Below are 26,384 nucleotides of genomic sequence, written 5' to 3'. Positions count from 1 at the left end.
AAAGATAAATTTAAATTTTAGGTAACAGAAGCTGTTACTGTCAATTGACCCAAATTACCAACAACACCAAGCCCTGATAGCGTTTAGAAAGTGTTTAGGTAAACAAAAACATTAACGTCACAACAAAATATTAGTTTCTGTTGGAAATATTTTTTGAATTAGTTTATCAAATATTCTGTCAACATATTAATAAGATTTAAATAAATTCATGCTTAATATTGTACTTTAACTAACCGCATAATATTCAAAATGCTTTCGGTCTATTTAAATCTATTAAGTCCAAATAAATATGTAAGTTGATATCTAAATAAATTTATGTATATTTTTAAAAATATTTGGGTAATTCAAACGGTCTGCTATTAAGTCATAATATCCTAATATATCTTATATACCCTTCACCAAATTATACTTAAAAATATATTTTTTTTAAATATTATTATTTAAACAAAACTATTTTTTTTAAATTGTTTTTAAATTTTTTAAAAAATTTTGTTTTTCCAAATTGTTTTTTATTTTTTTTAAAAAAGTTTTTTTTTTAAATTTTTTTTTTAATTTTTAAAAAAATGTTTGGAAAAAATATTTTATGACAAAAAAAATTTTTTTTATGAAGTATGTTTCCCGATTTTGACCCATTGTATTTCCAACTTACTATAGTCTTACGTTGCAATGGACTTGCCACTCAAGGCGAAGGGTATAACAATAAACATTGTTCAAAAAGTCTTATTAGTTTAGAACTTTTTAGTTTGAAGTACAACAAAAATTTGTTTAAACTATAATAATATATTAATACATTATGACCTAATAGCCGATGGTGTGAAACCCCCAATTATCTTTATGAATAATAGCTAATGAAGATCTATGATTTTTTTAATATTTATTATACTGTTCACCAACTATGGTGTCGGATATTAAAAATGATTTCCTACAACACTAAACGTTGATTAGAAATATTATTCTATGAATGTATACATATTTAATTCATAAATTATTTTCCATATGTTAAATGAATTAATATGAAATCAAACAAATATCACAGATTATGTTAAATAATGATGCAAACTATATCCAAATAAATATCCAGGAAGTTTTGATCCTAATTCGATTTAAAATTATGTATTAATTGTGTGAATAATATAATTTATGTATTTAGTTTTATACGTTAAAGATACATTATTTAAATGTTTTTTTTTCTAAATAAAATACTTATTTAATGGCGTAATTGTTATAATTACGAAATTTGGCAATTAATCAACTATACACTCGATGTAACTTGTATGTATGTAAATGTTTTTGAAAAAGGTGTTTAAACTTTTGAATATCATAGGAATTAATGTATATTTTATCATAAACTTATGGGCATACACGCTTATAAACAAACAATTACTTTTAAATATATGAAAATGTACAACAAAAAATAATGATAAGTAATTTATAGTAGTTAATAAATAATTCTTTACACATTGCAAAAAAGAATAAATATTTTTGTTATGGGCAGGCACACTTAAAATCCAAAACATTCTCGTAAATATAAATATTTTGTTTAAACTGGAATTTTATAATGCAAAATATGTTTCTAAAACATTAATGATTATTCAAACAATGTATCGATATACTAGCTTATAATTAAATTCTTCTTTTGTACTCATATACTTGTGGAACTCTTTCGGTTTTCATCACAGCTAAAAAAAAGTGTCATAAATTAATTTCAACTTTAGCGGTTTAAATACACTAAGAAACGGTGATCCTATTTGTGATCTCCATAATAAGTTTCAACACAAGTTATGTAAAAGACAAATAAATGTTCAAATTTTATTTGAAAAAATTGCTACAAAAGTACTTCTTTTGACAAAACAAATACAAAATATTCCAGACAATAAACGTGCTCCGCATTTTAATCAAATCAAATAAAAAATACCTAGTTATAAATAGTCAGTCTTCTATTGCTTCAATAAATTTAAAACGTTCATTCAATGCTAAAATTGCAACACCTATTTGCAACATCTGTATGCAGCATGTATTTATATTTCTTAAATTAGTAATCGGAGAATTCCAGTTTATATTTATATTAATTGAATTTTATACTACTATGGATATAAATTATTTACTGAAATGTATACAAATTGTTTATCTGGTACAGGCATGTCTTAACCCTTTTAATGCATATTGTTGCCAATTGTCTACATTCCAGTTCCACTTAATTTTAGACGAATATAAGCTTGATACTAATTCAGAAAAATCAAATGGAGCACGAAATGTTTCAGCTAAAGAATTCTAAATCAAACTAAAGCTAATGAAAATAAAATAAATAAAAATCAACTAAATATTTGTAACTTAATAGAAAAATAAAAGTAAAAATCATGCATTTAAGGGTTAATGAATATATATATTTTTTTGGAGTTACCATATGAAATGGTGGTAAAAAATCTGTATATTCTAAACTACTGATCCGAGAAAATTAATTTGATGATGTCAAAGTTGAGCACTTCTGGTTTAAAAACTTTATAAGCTTGGACTATTACCGAATATATTTGTTACGAGCTGTACAAAGTTTATCAAACCAGAAGTGGTCGACGTTGACACCCTTTATCACAAATTTTGTCTTCTTGCTCGATTCGTTAGCACATCATTTTGCAATGAAACCATTAATTTAGAAGATACAGATTTATTAACACTTTTTTCCGATCGCGTCAACGGTGCGTCGATGAATAAAATTTATAATTGAATCACGGTAGAACCCAAATTATATATTGAAAATTATTCTACTTTAATTTATAATTATACCTTTAATTTTGATACTATAAAACTTCATATTATTATACGAGTAGTCGATTTGTAAAGTTTTAAAATAAAATCAAAATTTACAATTCAACGGGGCGTGCATTGGGGTATAATGTACACTTGGCAGATGGACATTCAGTATTTCTGACAAATCCCGAATTTTTTTAAATAACCTCATTTAAGACAGATTTTCTTGATAGAAATGTAGAGACGGACTCCGCTATCTATAAGGATTTAGAACTTAGTTGACAAACCTTTAAAACTCATGGTTAAGGGTATAATAGATTTTGTTTTAAATATGTATTTATTAGGGTATTCTATTAATCGGGTTTCTGGTTTAATCGGTTAATCGAGCAAATAATTAATCGAGGTTTAGATTTATTCGGTTAATAATCGGTTAATTTAAAATTATTCGATTAACCGAATAATTTCTATTTTAATTTCAAATTGAAAATACAACAACAAATTTTGTGTACAAAAGCATAAAAAACAGCAAATAAGGTATTTGAGATCATTTTTGTATACATATCGCCTACTTGCTGCAACAACGTCATAACTCAAAATCCGTTGAACTGAGTAATACAAAATATGCGCTGTTCTATAATCTTTTATATAGTTTTATCAGTTTTCAAAGAAGTCAATTATTTTTTGTGTGAGAGTGTTTTTTTGTCGTAAACATCAAAATTAAAATTCATGTTTTCTCGTATATTTGATAAGTAAAAATTTGGGTTAAATACAGATTAGAAAGATATTACCATCTACTATTTATATTTCTGAAATCGCATGATATGTTGAAAATTTATTTAAGAAATAGTAAAATGTCAGAAAATATTCAAAGACGTTTTTCTCGAAACGACTTTTTTTGAATTATGACGTTGTTGCAGCAAATTAGCGATGTGTGAGTTTTTTATGGTTTTAGTGAGATCTTCTGAAATAATCTTTTATAAAAAGAATATAATTTAAACGATTTTTTTCTTTAGATTTAATGAAACTTTTCTTGGAAAAAAAAGTCTCAAAAGCATGATAAAGAATATTCCTTTTTGGATTGTTTTAGATTTTGATTAATTTAACAGCTTCGTTTATTTATGATAAAAGACTCATTTCAAAAAAAGTTTCGTCTATACATGTAAATATAAATAAAGTTTCAAATATATGTAAATTAAATATGTCAGTTGTTATACAACTCACTAATCATGTTTATAGGATGTTCAAAAAATATCTAATTTTAATTTGAAATTTGTATTTGAATTGAAACGGATAAATACAAAAGTATATTTTTAAATGCAAAAAAAAGGATTTTCGGTTAATCGGTTAATCGACACAAATTAATCGGTTTATTTGTTATTTGAAAATCGGCAATTTCAAAATATTCGAACAGTTAACCGTCTAAAATTAATCGGTTAACCGATTAACGGTTAATCGATTGAATACCCTAGTATTTATAAACGATATTTGCTATGCATATTAAAGCATATGTATTTACGCAGCTTATAAGAAAACAATGCTGTTAATTTTATAACAATTATAACTATGTTAATAATTTTAATAAATCCAACTGTTTAAACATTAAACACGTGACTTCATTAATTGGTTCACCATAATATTTGTAACAAAACGAAATGGCAAATGAATATGTACTAGGGTATTCAATCGATTAACCGTTAATAGATTAACCGATTAATTTTGGACGGTTAACTGTTCGAATAATTTAAAATTGCCGATTTTCAAATAACAAATAAACCGATTAATTTGTGTCGATTAACAGATTAACCGAAATTCCTTCTTTTTTTTGCACTTCAAAAGATTTTTTTGTATTTATTTTCCCTTTCAATTCAAATACAAATTTCAAATTAAAATTAGATATTTTTTGAACATCAAATAAACATAATTAGAGAGTATGTATAACAACTGACATATTTAATTTATATGTCTTTAAAACTTTGTATTTACATGTATAGACGAAATTTTTTTTTTGAAATTAGTCTTTTATCATCTAAAACAATCCAAAAAGGAATATTCTTTATCATGCTTTTGATTTCTCCAACATATACAATCAGCGAGACAGTTTTTTCAAAGAAAAGTTTTATTAAATTTAAAAAAATCGTTTAAATTATATTCTTTTTATAAACGATTATTTCAGAAGATCTCACTGAAACCCTAAAAAACTCACACATCGCTCATTTGCTGCAACAACGTCATAATTCAAAAAAGTCGTTTCGAGAAAAACTTCTTTGAATGTTTTATGACATTTTACTATTTCTTAAATAAATTTTCAATAAATAATGCGATTTCAGAATTATAAATAGTAGATGTTAACATCTTTCTAATCTGTATTTAACCCAAATTTTTACTTATCAAATATACGAGAAAACATGAATTTTAATTTTGATGTTTACAACAAAAAAACACTCTCACACAAAAAATAATAGACTTTTTTGAAAACTGATAAAACTATATGAAAGATTATAGAACGGCGCATATTTTGTATTACTCAGTTCAAAAAACACGGATTTTGAGTTATGACGTTGTTGCAACAAATAGGCGATATGTTTACAAAAATTATCTCAAATACCTTATATGCAGTTTTTTATGTTTTTGTACACTAAATTCGTTGTTGTATTTTCAATTTAAAATTAAAATAGAAATTATTCGGTTAATCGAATAATTTTAAAATAACCGAATAAATCTAAACCTCGATTAATTATTTGCTCGATTAACTGATTAAACCAGAAACCCGATTAATTGAATACCCTAAATGTACAGAAACTCATGTCTTTTAAAATCCAACGGTTTCATATTTTCTTAAGTGTTTATGATTTTGACAAAATAACAAATTATTTTATGTCAAATACTAGCAACAAAATTGCAAAATTTCAGTATCAAAGGTTAAAATTAAAATTATTAAAAATAAATTTGAAGAATATAAAAAATGATTGAAACAAACAAGAGAATTTTTAATTTTTTTTATCACATATTTCAATATTTAGATTTAGAGTTTGAATGAAATGCCCAGCAGATATGGGGGTATTGTTATATGCGTTACTAGGTGCTAAATTTGTTTAATGTTAATGTGGGCCCCTTAACAAATTTAGATGCAAGGGTACCAAATTGTAAGCTATTATTTTATTTCTATTATATATATTGTGTGCATATTTAGTTTTAGTATACTGTTGCACTTAAATATTTTTTTAACAATTAAATAGTCGACTTTTTTCGACTATTCTACGATTTTCGACTATTCGACTTTTGAGATAACTAAATCGGTTGTTTTCGTGTGACCATAGTAACTATATTTTTTATTTGTGTGCACTTATAGTGAAGGGTATAATTATATAAATTTATTATTTAAAAATTATGCCAAGTAGTCCCATTTTTTAATAATTTTTCAAAAATCAGCAACTTGCCCCCATTAGCGCTAGGAAGCTGAACAAACGTAAATCAACTCGAAAACCTCAGCTCAAACCATGTGAAATTTCGTAACAATATCTCCAATAGTTCCCAAGATACCGAATTATTTCCAAAAAAAAAAGGTTTCTAAACCACTGTGCAACCCTGCCTATATCAATTTTCTATAAGGATATGCACAATAAAATATGCTAATGAATTTTTGGAAATGAAAAATATAAATTTTTATTTGTGGTAATATTTCAAAAACAATTTTTACATTTTCGTTTTTCAATCTTATAACTAAAAATACATTATAATTTGCTCTCTCACGAGAGCATTGATTGACAAATGTACCTTATTTTAGCGGTATGGTAGATCGGCTTTACCAAGCCTTGATTTGGTTTGGTGCGAGAAGTCGACCAAGTGGATTCAGTTGGCATTGTAGTTTCAGTATATATTTATCACGAATATACATATATAATTTATAAATAATTTATAAATTATAATTTTCTTAATTGAGAAATAGTTTTTAAACAAAAATACTATCAAATAATGAGGGGGTCTGTCTATAATATGCCATAGGTCCCGCTTCAAAAAATCACATATATTATAATACGCATATGAATTACTATATATTAAGGCGGGTCGATTTGTAGGGACGCAAAAAAATCGCCCAAGTCAAATGACAAGGAAAATCGTATTCTAGGGATCAAAATAAGTAAATTTGCCCGAGGAACCATACCTCTAAAATGAATTCTGATGTTCCTTATTTTGACCCAAAGGCTAAATTTAAAAAAAATTGGAGAATTTGACTAAGCATATTTGTTTTCAAATTTGTTTATTATGACATGATATTGAGATAGGCGAAATTTGAGCTCGATTAAACGACGTTAACCCGTGCCGCTCGTCGTTCAAAGTTCAAAAAATCCAAATTTTTTGCCAAAAAGCTGACATACAGAGTCATAACTCCAGAACGGTAAAGAATAGAAACACGTTTAATATATCAAAAAAAATCTAATATTGTTCTTAAAAATGTATGTTATGTACATAATTGATGTTATTTTAAGTCAAACCGAGTTAAAAAGCCTTTAGCCCCAAAAACGTGACCTGGTACCAGTAGGAGCCAGTTTGGGAGTATTCTATGAATTTTACGGGCTTTTACATAATGTGTCTCGGAATTAAAATTTTTTTGTTAAAAAGTATTTTGGAACTCAATTTTCAAACATAAAGAGCGTTTTGTTCAAACTTAATCTTTTATTATATGGGGATTACCGGAAAAAAAATTTGGATTTTTTCGAACTTTGAGCGACGAGCGGCACGGGTTAACGTTTTTTAATCGAGCTCATATTTCGGCTATCTCAATATCTGGAAAGGGGAATCGTTTTGTGGGGTCCAGACGTACAAGGTTACGACAGGGGGTGGGTCACTAGCATGGGTGGGTCGATCCTCCAAAGTTAGTGGGGGTCGGCCATACATTTAGACTCGATTGGGGCACTTTAAATGGGTTAAAGTAAGGAACATCAGAATTCATTTTAGAGGGTTGTTTGGGCAAAGTTTCTTATTTTGATCCCTAGAGTACGATTTTTCTTGTCACTTGGGAGATTATTAAATCGACCCGCCCTACTATATATGACCAGATTTAACCGTTTCACTCTCATTGTATTTACTTTTACTTGTTTTTATTACATTATCTTTCTTCATTGTATATTAACATATTTGCATTTAATATTTTACAGGGTCTTGAACATTTAATGTATAGTTTGGGATTGGGGCAAATTGAATTTGAAGCTTCGCACACTATAGACGAGCACCATCCAAACGGATTTGCGAATAACTTTAAAGATCATGAGGAAATGAAATCGTACATGGACATACAAACAATAAAACTGCTGCCAGATGAAGACGATGTTCAAATCACTCAGAAAAAAACACAGGAAAAAACTAATGGCCATGAAAATGATAGTCAAAAAGATAAAAATATTATTTTGGAGTTTAAAGAAATGCACGATCCCAAACACAGACATCCTCGAGAAAACGGTAAGTGTTTGTATTAAATTCAAATAGTTTAATGACTTTTAGCTTATTAACTAAGTAGTATTTACTTTATCAATGATACGTGCATGAAAATAATATAAAATCTCAATGTCGAGATATGAATTAACACAAAATTTATATCTACACATTTGCCCCAAGCACACATTATCTTCATAGAGAGGAGATATAGAAAGAGGACTTAACATTGTACTTGAAATTACCTTGACTTTACCTCTTGGAATTATTATCTTAAATTATTGCGATAATTAAGAAAATTCCATAAAAACTATTGTACGGCAGCAATAAAATATTATCATGTTAAATTGGCAAACACATAAACAGACATTTCAAAATAAATAGTATGAGATGAGGCGAGTATGAATTTTTGAAATGAATAATAGACGTGTAAATGATTATATATAGTTATTATTAAGTTGTTATTGTAACGATCATCCTAGGTACTTGTGTAAATATGTATGTAGAATATCGTTTTACATAGATTAGTTAATACATATTTATTCAATTTAATAATATGTTTACTAATCGCCATCAATATTTTCTATATTGACTATTGTGACATTTTATCAAATTAACATGCAAATCTACTGTAATGTACATACATAAAGCACATATTTGCTGGATACAAATTAGTAACTTTTTATTTACAAACAAGTTTTATTTATTATTGATTTTCTCCACACGCTTCAAAACAATTTGATCAAATTAATAACAAAAATGTTAATTTACTTGAACGATTTTCAGCTAGAGATTTCTATGATCACGAGATTTTAAATAATTCGACAAATATAATAGTCTATACACAAGCTCCTTTGGAACATTTTTTTGAAAATACGTGTTATGAAAAATAGTGTACGATCCTTTCAATTGGGATAGAAATAGAAGCCATCTAGATTTTGGTCTATATAAATTCTGATATTGTAGCTTTGCAACTTTTAAAATCTAAGTAAACTACAATTTAGTAAAAGCAAAGACAATGCGATTTAGTATTGCTAAATTCTGTATATAAATATCATAGATTAGTTATACTAACTATTACTTAATTGTTTTGAGTCATTTAACAACAAAAAAATCGAAATTTTCATAATATTTTCCAAATGTTTTTGTTTATATTAATAATTAACATTGATTTTCAAATTCAATAGATACAAATTTTTAATTGTTAATAAATTTTTGCAACTAACAACTGAAACTATAAAATTTGCATAATTTGCAAAATAAATAAGTTTAATTAAATTGTTTATTACATTACTAAATCGCATTTTAATATTTATTTTGGCGGACTCAAACAATTTAATTAACATAATGTAAAAATCATCAGAACTATAATAAACATCACTTAAAAACACGGGTTTTTCTCCTAATAATTATAACTATTTAAAATATTTGTTGACTTAAATAAATAAACATTTCTCGAAATTTTAATTAGAAAATAAATGTCTATTCAATAACAAGCTATAATAGTAAGTAAGACTTACTTAAGTAAATATGACACAAAAAAAATCCGAATTATATTTCCAATTCAAGTACAAGTTCAATTATAGTTTTATTTATTTTCAAGTGTATAATTATTATAGAATCAAATACAAATACATGCTGAATAAAATTGTTGAACATAGTAAATTCATACAATGTTACTAAGTAGTATTATGCTTACAAATTATGTAGAAATTGTAATCTATTGTCAAACATAAATTACATTTTTATGAATGAATCTAATATGTAAATGATCAGAAAATAAAATAGTTACAATTGCATTAAGGAATAATAAAATTTTAATTTAAATCAAAATACGTTAACACTATAATTCCGGAATCCGGATTTGGATGAAATATTATCTCAATATACATATTATATTTTTTATACTTCTTTGATAGAAACCTTTTCACTTTTAGTGGAATCTACAAGTTTCGTGGAGCACAGCAATTACAACTTTATTTTAAAGGAAGCTCCAAAACTAATAGACCTTAAGTGGCATTGATATATATATATATATGTTTGTGATTCCGCTGGTAATCGGCTTATGTATACGAAAATTTATACAAACCTGTCAGAAATACTTTCCGTGACGAAAGAGTCCTACAAATCTTTTCATAAATAACCGAGATATAAGCAAAACACGCAATTAAAACTGCAGTTTTTCAAAATTACAATTTTTTTCATGTTAGTTTTTCTTTTGTTATCATTTTGAAAAATGTAAAGGCCAGATTAGGAAATAGTTTTTTTTAACTATTATGATCATCAACATGTAGCTCAAGTATTTTTTCGTTACCCAACCTCGGTACCTTAACCTCCTCGGTCCTGGCGTGCAGCCCACTGGACATTTATCAAACGTCTGCAGACCTGATTAAAAAAAATTATTTTTCGTCTTACGACCATTTATATAGCTAGCAGAACATGTGTTTTGTTCTAAAAATCGGGAATTTTTTTTTCAACATTAAACAATATAACATCCTCTATTAAAGGTAAAATTTCCAAAGTCACATTACCTTTTTTCAACATTCTAAGTACTAAAAAACAAATTATATTGTTTGATATCAGACTTCTATAGAATGTCCTCCGAATCCAATTTCAACCAAAATTTATATTCATCTTTTCTTACAAACACTCAGATTTTAAAATTATAATTTGATTGTGGTTTTTCTACTATAGCATTCGAAGAATATATTGAATATGTGGAATAATTAATTCAATATTATAGATCAAATGCTTGATAAAATCATACTCAGATATAAATCAAAGAAATTATGACCCTAGGAATGATATATGGAATGATAAATTGATATAAATTTCGGTTTCAAGCTAAAAGGTCAATGTCGTGGCACAGGATGCGATATCCTCAAACATAATTTTATTAAAAATAGATGGCCAAGAGTCATAAAAAGGGTAAAAGGAAACCAAAAATATTTAAGAATTTATTTTGGGGAATGAAAAAATATATTTGGCATACAAGTTCGATAAAAAATTTTCCAAATTTTAGAATCTTTATGGGTAGGAGGGTTTGCCAGAAAATACGAAAACAAATGGCAGCAATATTTTACTTTTTACAAACCATAATAATTGTTACTAAATTAAATTTTGTCCCGGTTAATTTTTGTTTATTTTAATCGATTTCTATCTTGGTGCTATTTTTTTGACTGATAAATTTCGTAGGTAGTATTATGTAGTTTTTCTTAAAATTTGCATCTAATTTTCAAAATTATTGTTAATGTTTGAAAGTTTACAAAAATTAATTCAACAGTTTTTAAGTAATATATTATATAACAATATGAATGACGTGGTGCTATTATTTTGACCGCAGCTGTAAATGTTCATTAAATTTATTGTTAGGCCCTTATTCTAGCATTTTTTTACACGTCCAGCCCGCTGCACATTTGTAACCTATTACGAAAAAAATGCCAAGTAAATTTACAGTACAATAAATTGTTGACCTACTCATGGAAAGCGATATTGAAGATATTGCTAATGAAGAATATTAGGTGGACGAAAACGGTTTGACTTTTGAAGAGGACATAGCGGAAGAATTAATGGAAAGAGAAGAGTCACCAGCACCCGAAGTTTTGCCTCAATCACAAGTGAAGCGGCTAAAATGATTTTCATTTTAGAATTTTTCCATGCATTACAAATGATATGTAGTGCTTCATATAGTTCCATTCCTAATCAATCAATTTTCACCCAGGAGTATAATTATTTTCATGAATTCAAAAAGAAACATGTTTAAATAAATAAGTTTTTTTATTTCATTTGGTTCCAAATGTCCAGCTGGCTGCACCTACAATATCTCAGAATCCTTTCGTCCTTTATGTCTTCGAACAATTTTTTTATTCTATTGTTTCCTCCAGAAGCATAAAAAAACTTTTCGAAGATTTCCGACGCTTGATTTTTCCTTGGGACTGAGGAGGTTAAGGTAGGGTCACATGGCATGGCAAATATTTTACGAAAATCACGTAACCGCTAAATAAAATATATCTGAATTCTTTAATTTATTTCAAAACTTAGGACAATTCAAAACAAATATTTAGTTTTATTTTATTTGATGCTGTTTGATCTTACAAAACACTTCTAAGAGTAAACAAGTTAAAAAAGTGGTTACGTGGTAAATATTTGCCATGTGTGACCATACCTTTAGAATAATATACATATAAGTATATTGTGGTTTACATTAACCAATAATCCTTACAAATTATTATGAAATTTGTATGTTTTAAGTTTTTTATTTATATACGAGAATACTTTTATGAACTTATTTATATTAGCAAAAAAAATAAGAACATAAGTAAATTCTGAAAATAGAAGACAAACTAACAAGTATTTATTATTATGGAGGTTTCCCAACTTGGGTTTCATTTTACAAAAATTATCTCCCTCAGTATTTCATTTGATTATAACGTAGAGGTGTGGCTTACTTTCCTCGTTTCAAATGTATCTGTATTTGATAATGGCGATAGCAACCAAGACCAGCCTCATTTACCCTGCGGCTAAAAATTCAAAAACTAATTTATTTATTTAATTTTTAAAATAATTTAAAAATATTTAAAATTTATAATTTTCATTAATAATAATAAAATAAAATAAGTATAACAGTATATTCTATATAAAACTTCAGTATTCAGTACAATATTTTCTATAGTAGAAATTTGTAACCGACTATGGCCAAGAGGCCATAGATAAAATTAAATTAAAACAGTATTTTCTACAGAAAATTTTTCAGTATAACTATGATTTCTATACACAGAATAAATTAATTCATAATTGGAATGAATTTTTTAATAAATATTATTAATCGAAAATAAGAATATAAATATTATAAAATTGTACATTACGGAAATTATTTAATTTTTTGATATTTTATAAAAAATGTACATATTCCAATTGTATTATCTAATGATTTAGTTAAACAATTTGTGTATAATAGCGATATATTGTTCAATATTTCAAGATGAATCAACAAAATCTAAAAACTTAAAAATATCATTAAACAGCCATTAACAATAAGGTAAGCGCCAGCCGCGGAGTCCACATGTCTGAACCTATATATAAACATTCATGCCCAAAAATTATCTAATTAAAAAAGCCAATTTGATGAATATTAAAAACGTTTTTCTCTGTTTTATTTAAATTTTAAGTGATCCGCCTCTTAAAAAACAACCTTTATTTAGGAAATTATTTATAAATGTTATTTATGAATTGAAATCAATGAAACCAAATCATAACATTTATGTTGAAACCTTTTACTGTAGAACAATATGTAATTATTAGCTGACCCGGTGCGCTTCGCCACCCCAATTAGAAGAAAGAAATAGTACTATCAAGTCTCACTTTGTGAATCTAATTGTTAATGTCTAATTTCATATTTCTGGGTCCATTATTATAGAAAATGCAAAATGTGTTCCTAATTTTAAATTTTTGGGTTTATTATTATAAAATATTCAAAAAGTACAATTGCAATAAGGAAATAGTACCATTGATTATCACTTTTAAATTCGCATTCACTAAACCATAACCCGTCAAGTTTGAATTTTTGATTTGTATATCATTTCCTATATTATCAACTAATTTTGTTTCTATAATACTTAATATTTAATAAATTATCACAAAACCGAAACCGATCGGTTTTTAATTTTTTAAAACCGAAACCGCGGTTTTGAAATTCTTCGATTTTTTGGAAACTCTAGGTCCATTATTATAGGAAATTCAAAAAAGTACCATTAGAATATATAAAAAGTACCAAAAATCCCCCACTTGTGGTTTCCCACTCACTCGGGTCCATATAAGCTTAATTTCATGGCTTTAGGTTCATTGGTGAAGAAATTACAAAAAGTACCATTCGAATAAAGAAAAAGTACCAAAAAGTCTCCCCCTAGAATTCTCACTCACTTATGACCATATATGTTTAATTTCGTGTTTCTAAGTCCATTGTTATAGAAAATTAAAAAAAGTACCATTAGAATATAGAAAAAGTACTAAAAAGAATACACTTGTGGTTTTCCAGTCACTCGGGTTCATATAAGCTTTATTTCATGATTCTAGGTTAATTGGTGAAGAAATTACAAAAAGTACCATTCAAATAAAGAAAAAGTACCAAAAAGTCGCCCCCTAGAATTCTAACTCACTTAGGACCATATATGCTTAATTTCATGTCTCTAAGAAAATTTAAAAAAGTACCATTAGAATATAGAAAAAGTACCAAAAAGCCCACACTTGTGGTTTCCCACTCCTTCGGTTCCATATAAGCTTTATTTCATGTTTCATTTTGGTACCTAAATATTATCCCCTATTCCTAACACTAACTTCACTCAGATACATATCAGCTAACTTTAATGTCGATAACTGAATTAATTTAAAATGTTAAAAAAGTACCATTAGGAGAAAAGTACCAATTTCCCTTTTCTTCCTTGAACACCCCTCAAGTTTGAAATTTAAAAATAAGATACATAGGGTGCCAAAAAAGTACCAAAATACAGTTTTTACCCGTTTTCTCCCCTAAAAGTTTCGAATTTCGAATAAGTACGTAACACCTGTCAGCTTATTTTTTGAATAAAAAAAAACATGCAATTTTAAGTTTTTTTTGTATCATTATTAGTTTTTAAGATATAAGGTTACCGAATTTACCCGTTTTTACCCCCTAAACGTTCGAATTTCCAAAAATCCCTTCTTATCGGATCGTTTTGGGGAGTGAGGAACCCACAGTTAAAAGTTCATGATTCTAGCTTCAGCCGTTTGGACTGTGCGATGATGAATCAGTCAGTCAGTAACGTTACTCTTTTATACATAAGGAGTGAGATCGAAAAATTCTTAACATACATATATGTTTATAAAAAAGAAACCACTAAACTTACAGCTTTAATTTTTTTTTTATTTGATTGAAATTATTATTACAATTTACAAAAAAAATTATTTTTATAGTTTTAATCACTAGTGATGAAATTTTGAACCTTTTTCGGAAACCCTTCCATTAACGTTTTTATAGTGCTTTCTGTCACTTTGCTCGAACATGTAGTCCATCTCCGTTTAAAATCTACCACACTTTTGGACACCTTTTTTGTACTCTTCAATTCTCTTTTAACAAGAGCCCAATATCTCTCCACTGGCCTTAGCTCCGGGCAGTTTGGAGGATTTGCCTCTCTTGGTACAAATACCACATTATTGTTCTTGTACCACTCAAGGGCTTGTTTGCCATAGTGACAGGATGCCAAGTCAGGCCAAAAATAAGTGGACACATTATGAAGTCTTATGAATGGAAGCAGCCTTTTTTGTAAACATTCCTTGATGTAAATTTCGGTATTTATAGAGCCCGTTGTAACAAATGAGTGGCTTCTTTTGCCGCAACTGCATATTGCTTGCCATACCAAGAACTATCTGGGAAATTTTGTCTGCTTTTGGGTCCTAAACTTTTCTTCAACATTCCCTCGAGCATCAGCAACATAAAATTTTTGACCTGGAAGTTGCGAAAAATCTGCCAGAACATACGTTTCGTCATCCATTATGCAGCAAGAATATTTTTTTATAAAACTTGACTTCAATTTCCGTGCTCTGTTTTTGGCCTCTAAATTTTTAGTAGCGTTCCTGTCAGGAACTTTTTGAGCCTTGTATGTTTTTAAACCTGCATTAGCTTTAACTTTTCGTACCAAATAGTCCGAGCACTGAGCTAACCGGGCTGCTTTCCTACCGGATGTGTTGGGAGCTCTTTTGAAAATGCGTTCTATTTTTTTGGCTTTAGAAACATCATGTGGACCATTCCTTCTACCTGAACCAGGTTTTCTATCAACTGACAAGTTCTCCCGGTACTGTTTAATAACATTGGAAACAGTTTGACGGCAGACCTTTGTATGCTTGGCCAACTTTTTGTAAGACCAAGTTGGGTTTTGTTGAAAATATTTAATAATTTCAGTACGCACTTTTTTCTGGTCACTCATTTTAATCAGATTAACAAAAAAATTAATATAATTGACATTACACATAATAACTGACATGTTTTTCAAAGGTAACTTGATCAAAAAAAAATTCAAATAATACTTGGGTTAAAAAATGTAATGAAAAACGTGTGTTAAGAATTTTTCGATCTCACTCCTTATATATAGATTATCTAATATACAAATACATATCTAATAAGATTTCCAATTTTAGTACTCAGTGATTGAAAAAAGTACTGTATTTCCCATCACTGGGGGAAACTATATTTCAAATTTCATGCTTCTAGCTTTGGAAATAAATCTGGCATTTCTAAACGGCTGGTCCGATCGGGATAAACAAGAAGTATTCAAGTTTTAGTTATTAGGAACAATTTGATCTTAAACACGTGCCATTTTTTTCCATCTGATTTCAAAGATTTTTATATTTTTGGAATGCGCTGGGCTTGAAAAACATGCTTGCATGTGCGAGTTATAGGTATTTAAAAATTTAAATTTTCAAAATTTTGCCATGCCGCTTTTTTAACTCGATTGTTTTTAGTTAGACAACTAAATTACCAATAATATACAAAAAATTTCAGATCAATATCTATTATGAATCCAAAAATAAACGATTTTCAATTAAAATATTAAAAAAATAGTAGTTTTTTGCTGTTTTTTGGGCGAAAAGAGTTCTTTTATTTAAAAAAAATTCTTTAAGACAATTTTATAACAATTTTATTTTTATTAAAAAGTTGAAAATTTCATTGAGTTTTGTTAATAAATATTAGGAACAATTTGATCCACATTTATTCCAAACTAACTGTTTATGATTAATTATTTTTTGGTCTTACAAAAAAAATATAAAGTCAATATTTCAATTAGATTCAAAAAAATTTGTGGATCCATTTTAATAACATAAACTCGAATACTCCTTGTTTACGTCCACGTCAAACTTTATCCCGATCGAACAAGCCATTTAGAAATGACAGTCAGTAACATTACTATTTTCTGTATGCAGATTAGTAAATTAAAAAATATACTTATATCTACATAATTAGAATTTTCCGTTTTCCGGGTAACATACCATAATTTTCCCTGTAATGTTAGGTAGAGTTTTTCCGGGAGGAAAATCCCGTTTCCGAAACCCTAACTACAACGTAAAATTCTTTTTTATATGCATGAATAAGTACACATTTAATAAATTATTCTACTGAATTATCTTATTATGTTGACATAAAAAATGCATTTATCAGCTGGATTACATACAAAACAATCATAACAAAATAAAAGTTATACTTTTTATAGATAATTCTATTTCCCGGAATCTTATATGCAACTAATTAAAATGTAAGTTGATAATTGTTTCAACACAGTAATTAGTCTAAATACCGAAATATTTATGAATGCAAATAACTAAAGTAGACTGACTTGACTCTGCACTAAAACATTTAAAGCAGAATAATTTGTATTAAATGGCGGCACATGTGACACATTACACGGAAGCAGTGATGACACTTGTTGACAACGCCATACAAAAAACCAGTTAATTATATGGCGCGCGCGCCATCACATACATATTTATATTTAAATGAGGGCATTGCCAGACTGCAATAATGTTGCATTAATTTCGAAGGCTGCTATTCGGAGGGTTTAATGAATTGTATTGTTCACAAATAATATAATGGAGAATTCTTCTTTTGTAAATCAAAGTCAGTCAGATTGTCAGTTGTTAGCAAACAACTATTGTTCTACTACGTAGATATTAACAGGTAAATATAAAATAAAATGGCTATAAATTCTCGACTTTAGATGTGGTTAAAATGCAATGCGTAAATTAAAAATATTTGCACGTAATAAAACTGTTTTCAACGTTACCAAGACACGTGAACAATTTTCCATTTGACTTGTAAGAATATGATCGTATTCGCGTAAAGTGTATTTTATTTTATTTATTTATTTATGAATAAAACAATCTGTTTTCAAATAAATATAACATGTAAGTTATTACATTTACATACACACAGAAAAAGGATCGGTCGGAAATCGGTACTGATTATACATAAATATTTAATCAAAAATATGGAATCATATCATATTTGCCATTCTTACAAAAATAAAACTACAATTGCAATCGCTTAAGTTTCCAACAAACGTAAATTCGGTTAGTATAATCGTTTTGTGCCTTCACTACGTTCCAAATAAAATATTAAGTTAAAGTAGCTTCTTATTGATTATAAAATCCAAATTCGGAATTCTCAATCAACAAATTCTTATATACCCTTCAGCAAATTATACTTCAAAATACAAATTTTAAAAATTTTTAGATAAACAAAATTTTTTTTTTTTTTTTGCAAAAAACTTTTTTTTTTGAATTGTTATTTTAAATTTTTTTGTTTTTTAAATCTTCAAAAAAAATTTCTTTTTTTTTAAATTTTTTTTTGTGAAAAAGAAATTAGGGTTAAAAAATATTTTTTCCGTCTTTGACCCATTGTAGGTCCAACTTACTATGGTCTTATATACGTCGTTGCAAAGGTCTTTGAAATATCTATCATTAGATATAAATATTGTCTATATTAATGACGTAAGTAGTAATCCAGATATATGTAGGTTAAAAATCGAGGTTGTACTGGTTTTTTCCTCATATCTCTGCCATTTGTGGACCGATTTTGCTGATTTTAAATAGGAAACTTCTCGAAAGCATGACAGAATTATTGAAGATTTGGATCCCGAAGATATCTGGGGTCTTCAGAAAATTTATTTCAACAGAGAGACAGACAGACGGACATGGATCTACAAGGATCCAGAATATATATACTTTATAGGGTCGGAAAATTATATTGTGGAAATTACAAACGGAATGAAAAACTTATATATACCCTTCTCACGAAGCTGAAGGGTATAAAAACATAAGATATGAATATAAATCAAAAATCCTATTAAAATTTAATTCAATTACTCCAACTAATAGTTTTGTAAAACAGCATGTAACAAAAATTCACTAGACTCAATCGAATTATAAGATAGTGCATGCATCCGATGAAATTCGATTATCGACAAATTCGGTTGTGACAACGAATCTGTTTTTCTCTGTGTACACATTCATAAACGATAAACGATCGTTTTAACCCACTGCCAATGAATTTTAGAAAACAAAAGAAGCAACCTCAAATAAATACTGTTTTAACCATATTTATAATGTGTTGCTCTTTTATTTTTATTCAATAAGCTGCAAATAATTTATGCCAATCACACAACCTATATTATATACAAATTTAAAAATACCAACTACCTATACAGAATCACACATTCTCTTATTTATTTATTAATTAATTATTTTGTTTTCTTTCTTTTCATTCACCTGTCATTCAAAACTTTTGTAACAACCAGAAGCCACATTTGATGGACCTCCATTGTCTGCGAATGTTTGTTTATCGCCGAAATCCCTTTTGCGTTTAGTTGTCGACCACGATGATTTGCATAAACGTAAATTGTATAAAACCTTTACGTCGTCTTCCGTAGCTGCGTCATCCTTAAACGGAAAGATGGAAGTAAATAATCACGATCATGATTTGGAAGAGGAGTACAATCATTTCATTAACAATGTTCGTTTAACGCCAGTGGCTTTTATGAAACTGTGTCCAGCTCTATTGGCTCAAATAGATCAACAAGTGTGTATACTGTCTCTGCCTTTGACGCATGACAATTCTAATAAAGGAGTTTTATGGAATGGTAAGTTAAAATAATTTTATTTCTACATATTTTATATGAAACGTTTTTCTTTTTGGAAATATTGAGGATTGTGGGTCTGACTGATGAATATGTACCGTATCGGTTCTAAAGTTTGGAAATCCGTTTACAATGGTACAAAATCATGTCTATTTATTATTCCATATACACTGAGTATTAAATTTTAATAACAATTTTGACTTGTCCTCAAAATAAGAAAATACTATCTGATTGAAATCTATGAAAGATATTTTATTTCAGAAAAAAATTCTAAACATATTCCTGAGCGGGACTATTCTTAGCTGTAATCGGAAAACTTAAAATATTGTTACGAAATTGTACTTGAATTCAAATATAACCATTTTAAGGGCTGATTTAAAAGTAGCATAATGCTTTCAAATAACAGTGCTGTAATAGCAAACTGTAACATATCTGTGGGCATTATTAAATAAAAGCTTTCAGTTGACCATTGATCTAAGTTGGCAAAGCTGTATTCGAATTCGAATATTCAGTTAAAGAACATTGTAGAAATAGAGCTTTCTATAGAACCATATAGTGGCAGAGGTTGCAGTCGTGAGTTGAGTTTATCAGAGACGCTTTTCGAATAAACATGAACTGAATGCCTTAAAGTGTGTTGTGTTTTTCAAGTAAATTCGTGTACATTATAAATTCCCAGCGGCGAAAAGAAGTAGTAAGCAGGCCTTCTGGAAGGCCTTATTTAGCAGACACAAGGACTTATTGCCCCATTCCATACTCATACATTTTTTACACACGATGTCCTAGCCAGGCAAGGCCTTCTGCTTTACCTTCTTTAACAGACCTGATAGTAGGCCTTCTTCAACAGGCCTGGTAGCAGGCCTTCTTCACAGGCTTGTTTTCAGGTCTTTTGTAAAAAAATTTTGTTAAATAAATAGTATCTTTGATTAAGCCTAAACTATGATTAAAATTTAATAACTTACCTGGCCTAAGCGATATCTTATTTATTTTAATTTTTTATAATAAAAACCAATAATGACCAAGTAAAAAATGTGAACAACCGCTTTGCCAAAGAATTTAAGCAAAACTATTTTAAGTTTGCTTCTTTTTTTCTCTTCACTTTTGCATTTTTTTGTATTTGTAGTTTTGTCTTTGGGATGTGAGTTTTTAACGGTATTTTCTGCTTGTACTACGTTTGTAGCAACAAAAAAAAGGGAGCAGGTAGGCCTTCCGTAAGGTCTTCCTGAGAAGGCAAGCGATCATGAGTACTGGATCTAAAAAAGGTCTTACAGAAGGCCTTATAGCTGAAGGCCTCAAAAATTTCGCCGCTGGGTTCTGTCTGTATTTCTGAGAATTTATAAACGTGTATAAAAAACATTGAGTGGCTATTTAATTCTGTGGTTGTTGTACATTTTAAATAAATAAAGAGTTGTTATATTTGTTAAACTACTAAACGGCTTTTATTTGCAATCAAAAGTATCCGGTTTATTTAAAGGAAATAAACCAGCGTTTTGAAAAGGTTAAAACGTAACAATATATTTTTAGGTTCAAATTTTAAATTAGTTGACTCATATAAGTCCTAGGGACATACATTTTCCGAATATATCATTGAAAACCTTCATCCGACGGAATAAGGATAATAAATTTCAAAAATATCCATTATGCAAGGATATTTTAAAATATAAATCCATAAATTGTGTACTTCATTATTGTAATAAAACACTATAAAATGTCCCTTAAAAATATTGTATTAAATAGATTTTAACTTATATTTTCTATCAAAATGGAAATATCCTTCGACTTAACTGTCATTTCACTCAAGCGAACTAATACATACATACTTATAATTAAAAGCCATTTCCATCTGTATATGTCTATGCAATGGAAAATTTTAAACTATATCCTAAATTTTTATTAAATTTCGAGAACCCACTCTGAATTTAGTAGATATTCTTCACCATACAATGGTTTGGTTAATATATAGTTCTTGTATCCTTAAAAAATCCATTTTTCGTTGGAATATATCGAGTTTTTTTTAAAACAGAGTCAAATTCATTCTATTCTATATAATTGGGTGCTTAGTTTTCTCCCCTTAAATTATTAATAAAAAAAAATTCGTGTTAAAAAATTTTGACCCAATGTAGGTAGGTCCAAATTACTAGCCTTATATACATCGTTGCAATGGATTTTGAAATATTGTGGCAACCATATTTATGATAAATAATTTTATCATAATATGTTGTTCTCAGATTATGATAAGCTTTAAGCCGAGAGCAACATAATATGATAAGTCCTTCATCATATGAATGGTTGTCACAAACATATATTTGTTTACTGTAACCATATATATGGTTGATGCAATCATGTGAATCGTAAATTAACCATATTATGGTTACCACAATCATGTAAATGGTTACTGTGACTATAATATTGTTAAAAATCTTGTAACAATATTGAAATGGTTACAGTAACCATGCCCAACTATATTTTTTCTCTGCGTGTATATACCCTTGCCACTCATGGTAAAGGGTATAAAAACAAGTTTCCAGAGGAAATTTATCTCAACACCATGAAATATTGTTTCATTCAAAGCCTATTTTTTATGTGATCACGTGCGAAACATATTTCAACAGTACACATATCAACAAATTCTACAACAATTTCCGAATAATTGAATTTATTGTAAATATTTAAAGTTTGAGCACTTGCTAATTGTTTTCGTCAATAGATTAATATTTCCAAAAATCCCCAAAATCATATTAAAATCGGCATACATACATATATACAAACCATGACTATTTATTATTTATATTCATGAATCACAATTTCAATTGTTTTCAATAATTATGTAAATTTGTCTATTTATTTTAGCTTGGATTTACGCAAGTGCTTCAATTTTTATACTCTCAGCATGTGGACTCTTGGGAATACTCTTAGTGCCTTTAATGAAGACGGTAGCTTATCAAGAAATACTCAACTTTTTGGTAGCTGTTGCAGTAGGAACACTAAGCGGCGACGCTTTAATGCATCTTATTCCTCACGCTTTGGCTAGTCAACACTCAGCACCCGAATCCCATGAACATCAACATAAAGAGGAATCCTCACATAAGCATGATACAAGTGTGATATGGATTTGTGCTTGTGCCTTTTTCACTGCCCTATTTATGTACATTATTGAAACGATCTTGCCGTTGTTAAAAGGTGATAATGCTGAAGGATCTCATGGACATAGTCATCATAGTCACAGTCATCCACCAACACAGAAGAATAATGAAAAACCATTAAGTAATCCAATGCCTTCATTAGGCTCTGAAAAGGCCGCCGAGCCTGCAACAGCCGATGTACGGGAATTGAATATTATGTTAAATGAGGCCAAAATTGATATGAAAAAGCCTTCAAGACCTTTAACGCCTGTTGCTTTTATGGTCGTCATTGGTGATGGTTTGCATAATTTAACCGATGGCTTAGCTATAGGTGCAGCATTTGCCTCTGATCCGGTGACCGGCTTGGCAACAGCATTTGCTGTTCTTTGTCACGAATTGCCGCATGAGTTGGGCGATTTTGCTCTGTTGCTTCAAACTGGTGTCTCCATTCGACGAGCCATTTGCCTTAATATTGTCAGTTCAGTTTTAAGTTTCGTTGGCATGGCAATTGGCCTTTTAATAGCTAATCTACATACAAATATGACCCAATGGATATATGCAGGAACAGCCGGTTCTTTTCTATATATAGCTTTTGCCGATTTAGTTCCAGCAATGGCGAACGAAGGCAATGGAAAATTGAAAAGTTCATTAGTACAAGTTTTAGGTATCATTATTGGTGGCCTAATAATGTTAGTCATAGCCATTAATGAAGATGAATTAGAAGAACTGTTCAACTAATATAATAATAATAATAATTAATATAATTATAACGCCTATTTTGTGCCAAGTATTACTATGTTATACAAAGTAAATGTCCTCTCATCGTCTTAGTAATTAAGAATTAGTTTTTAACTTTATCCATAGAAAACTTAAGAAACATACGAACAATTTAAATACATAGTTTTAAGTAAAACGAATTTGTAAAATTTAATTTTTTAATTTCAATTAAAAATCTATAATAAAATACTATTTACGAAATTAAACAGCTTAATATACGACCAAAATAAATAATTTGAATGTAAAAACATCAAAAAATATCCGTTGTTAATTAATCCATACCATTTACGATTATATACATATAGAAGTTAATGTGTTTATCGAAAGCACTGAGTATTTAAGGATCGTTTAATTTAATTTTGTTCCAAAACAATGACATGTGCCAAATTTTATTAAAATGGGCCAAATTTTATCAAAATTGCGTAATGTAGTTGGATAAAATTAAAAGGAATTCAATTATTGAATCACTCTTTGAGTCGATGATGGTACACTTAAGATACATTATTTTTCAGATATTTAATATTATTTATGAATCTGACCTCAAGCTCAAAAAATTAATATTATTTAAAATTAGTAAATGAATTTAGTTTAAAATCAATTGTTCATTGATAACATGATGTCAAGTAAGTATGAGATGTTGAAAACTTAAACTTAATTACTGTTTGTGTTTTAGATTACGGAGAACAATTTTAGCCCTTGGGATCATAGGAAATCAAAAAATTTAATAAAAGGGCCAACCTACGATGTATTGCATCGACCTCACTCTCCTCAAATGATAATGACGATAATTTAAAAATTCAATAAAATTTTTGTTTATTATTGAGTTTTGTCCGCAATGGTTATAATTTACAAAATCATGTATTAATCAAAAGTAGTTTTTTTTAAGAATTTTGGATATATACACTAGGCATATAACTAATTTTGGCGAAATTTTTGGCATACCACCACGTGATGGCCAATGTTGTATAAGTAATGAAAATCATTTTTTTAGGTCTTTGGAATAAAAAACATCACGCACCAATAGTGTTTATAAAAAAAAGACTTTTTAAAAATCCGGTTTCTCGGTTAACCGAAAATTGGGCTTTTTTAGAAAAACGATTTTTCGGTTAACCGACATCAAAAAAACCGGTTAAACCGGTTAACCGTCATATATGTGTAGAAAACATAAAATGTCCTATAAAGTATACACAGTTTTAAAATTTAAAGTTTTTAGTAGACAGGAATGGTTAATTTATCTATATATATAAAAATGAAATGGTCCATGTATGTAATGTCATCACGTGAGAACGGCTGGAGCGATTTGGCTGATTTTTTTTTATTCGATTCGAATTCAGGAGATTGTTTGTAAAGAAAAAAAAATTAAGAAATTACGGCTAAAACCGCCTTTTTTGAGTCCAGTCAACTGTAATAAAAAGCCCCTAAAGTATTGCTGACTTCCAAAATGTATCAATACAAAGTTTGTATGCAGTTCTCCTACGGTATTTTAATTATGTACATATTTAAACTTCCTAAACAATGCAACTATGTACTTTGTTTACATTTACGATATGAAATGAACATAATGCAAATTATCATTTTTTTCACTGAAAAATATATAAAAGTATTTATTTGGTGCTTATATTAAGTTTTTTATCCAAAAAAAATAATATTACTTCCATTTGTAAGTCGTCCATTCTCTATATTCTTTTCTTTTTTTATTTGTGTGCGTAAATAAAAAATTATCAAAGAAAGCATCAACTATAAAACTGATGCGTGATTGCTTTTTTACTGCGTTCAAAATACTCATTGGCGGCATTTTGAAATAGTATACACAGTAAGCATTTTGTATGCCGTCATTATGAAACAGTATACTTTGTTCAAATACAAAGCAACAACATTTTGGAAGTCAGCATATGCAATACAAATTTAGATATTTTATTTGCAAATAAAACAGAACAGGCAGGGTTGGAGAAACTTGACGAAGTAACATTAGTAAATGCTACCGGGCGAAGCTAAGTCCATTTTATTTTCTAAAAATTTCAATATTATCTCAGTCAAATGGAATTGAGTATAAATATGTTACTAAATATATAATACTTGTTTTAATTATTGGTTTATTCATTAAATTTCAACCAAAAAATGTAAATCAATTTTTTAATTAAATATTTGATAATTTGAAATTTATTATCACCTCGAAATAAATTTACACAGAAAATGTTACAAGTCCCAAAAAAGTGTAGAGAAATGTAATTCTATGTTCGTATAGATCAAAGCAAAGAATAACAAGAAGGGAAGCCTCTCAATTTTTCTACAACAACAACTTCTCTCTCTTCTCACATACGGGTAGTATGTGAATTCAACGCACTTGAGAGAGAGATTTAACTTCAAAACTTTTTCTTGAAAATTGCAATAAAATTGCAGTTCTAACACAGTCTTTCATAAAAACATAATATTCTTTTATTTTTTTACACAAATTCAAACCATTAAAGTAACCGAAACATGCATATTTTGCACAAACGAAAAATATTTTTTTTTAATTTTTTTGACAATAATTTTTTGGGGGTTGAAATTAAAACTGAAAAAAACACATTTGTAAAATTTCGTATTGAAAATTAATAAAAAATTCAAATAAATTTAATGTTTGCAGAAATTTTGGTATAATAAGCAAAAAAAT

At 28.2% G+C, this 26,384-nt stretch overlaps 1 protein-coding gene across 1 annotated transcript in view; it reads left to right on the top strand.

Annotated features, from left to right (window-relative positions):
* Zip71B (Zinc/iron regulated transporter-related protein 71B) overlaps nucleotides 1-23,989 on the top strand; it is a 32,541-nt gene extending 8,552 nt beyond the window's left edge. Inside the window, exons 2-4 of the mRNA XM_065504052.1 lie at nucleotides 7,902-8,202; nucleotides 19,497-19,838; nucleotides 22,683-23,989. Of these exons, the coding sequence (XP_065360124.1) occupies nucleotides 7,902-8,202; nucleotides 19,497-19,838; nucleotides 22,683-23,692 (1,653 nt within the window). The 3' untranslated portion in view covers nucleotides 23,693-23,989. The remainder of the gene's footprint in view (nucleotides 1-7,901; nucleotides 8,203-19,496; nucleotides 19,839-22,682) is intronic.
* Nucleotides 23,990-26,384: the final 2,395 nt, after the last annotated feature.

The sequence above is a fragment of the Calliphora vicina genome, chromosome 3, assembly GCF_958450345.1.
Source record: "Calliphora vicina chromosome 3, idCalVici1.1, whole genome shotgun sequence".
NCBI lineage: Eukaryota > Metazoa > Arthropoda > Insecta > Diptera > Calliphoridae > Calliphora > Calliphora vicina.
This window is presented reverse-complemented; position numbering and strand designations above follow the sequence as displayed.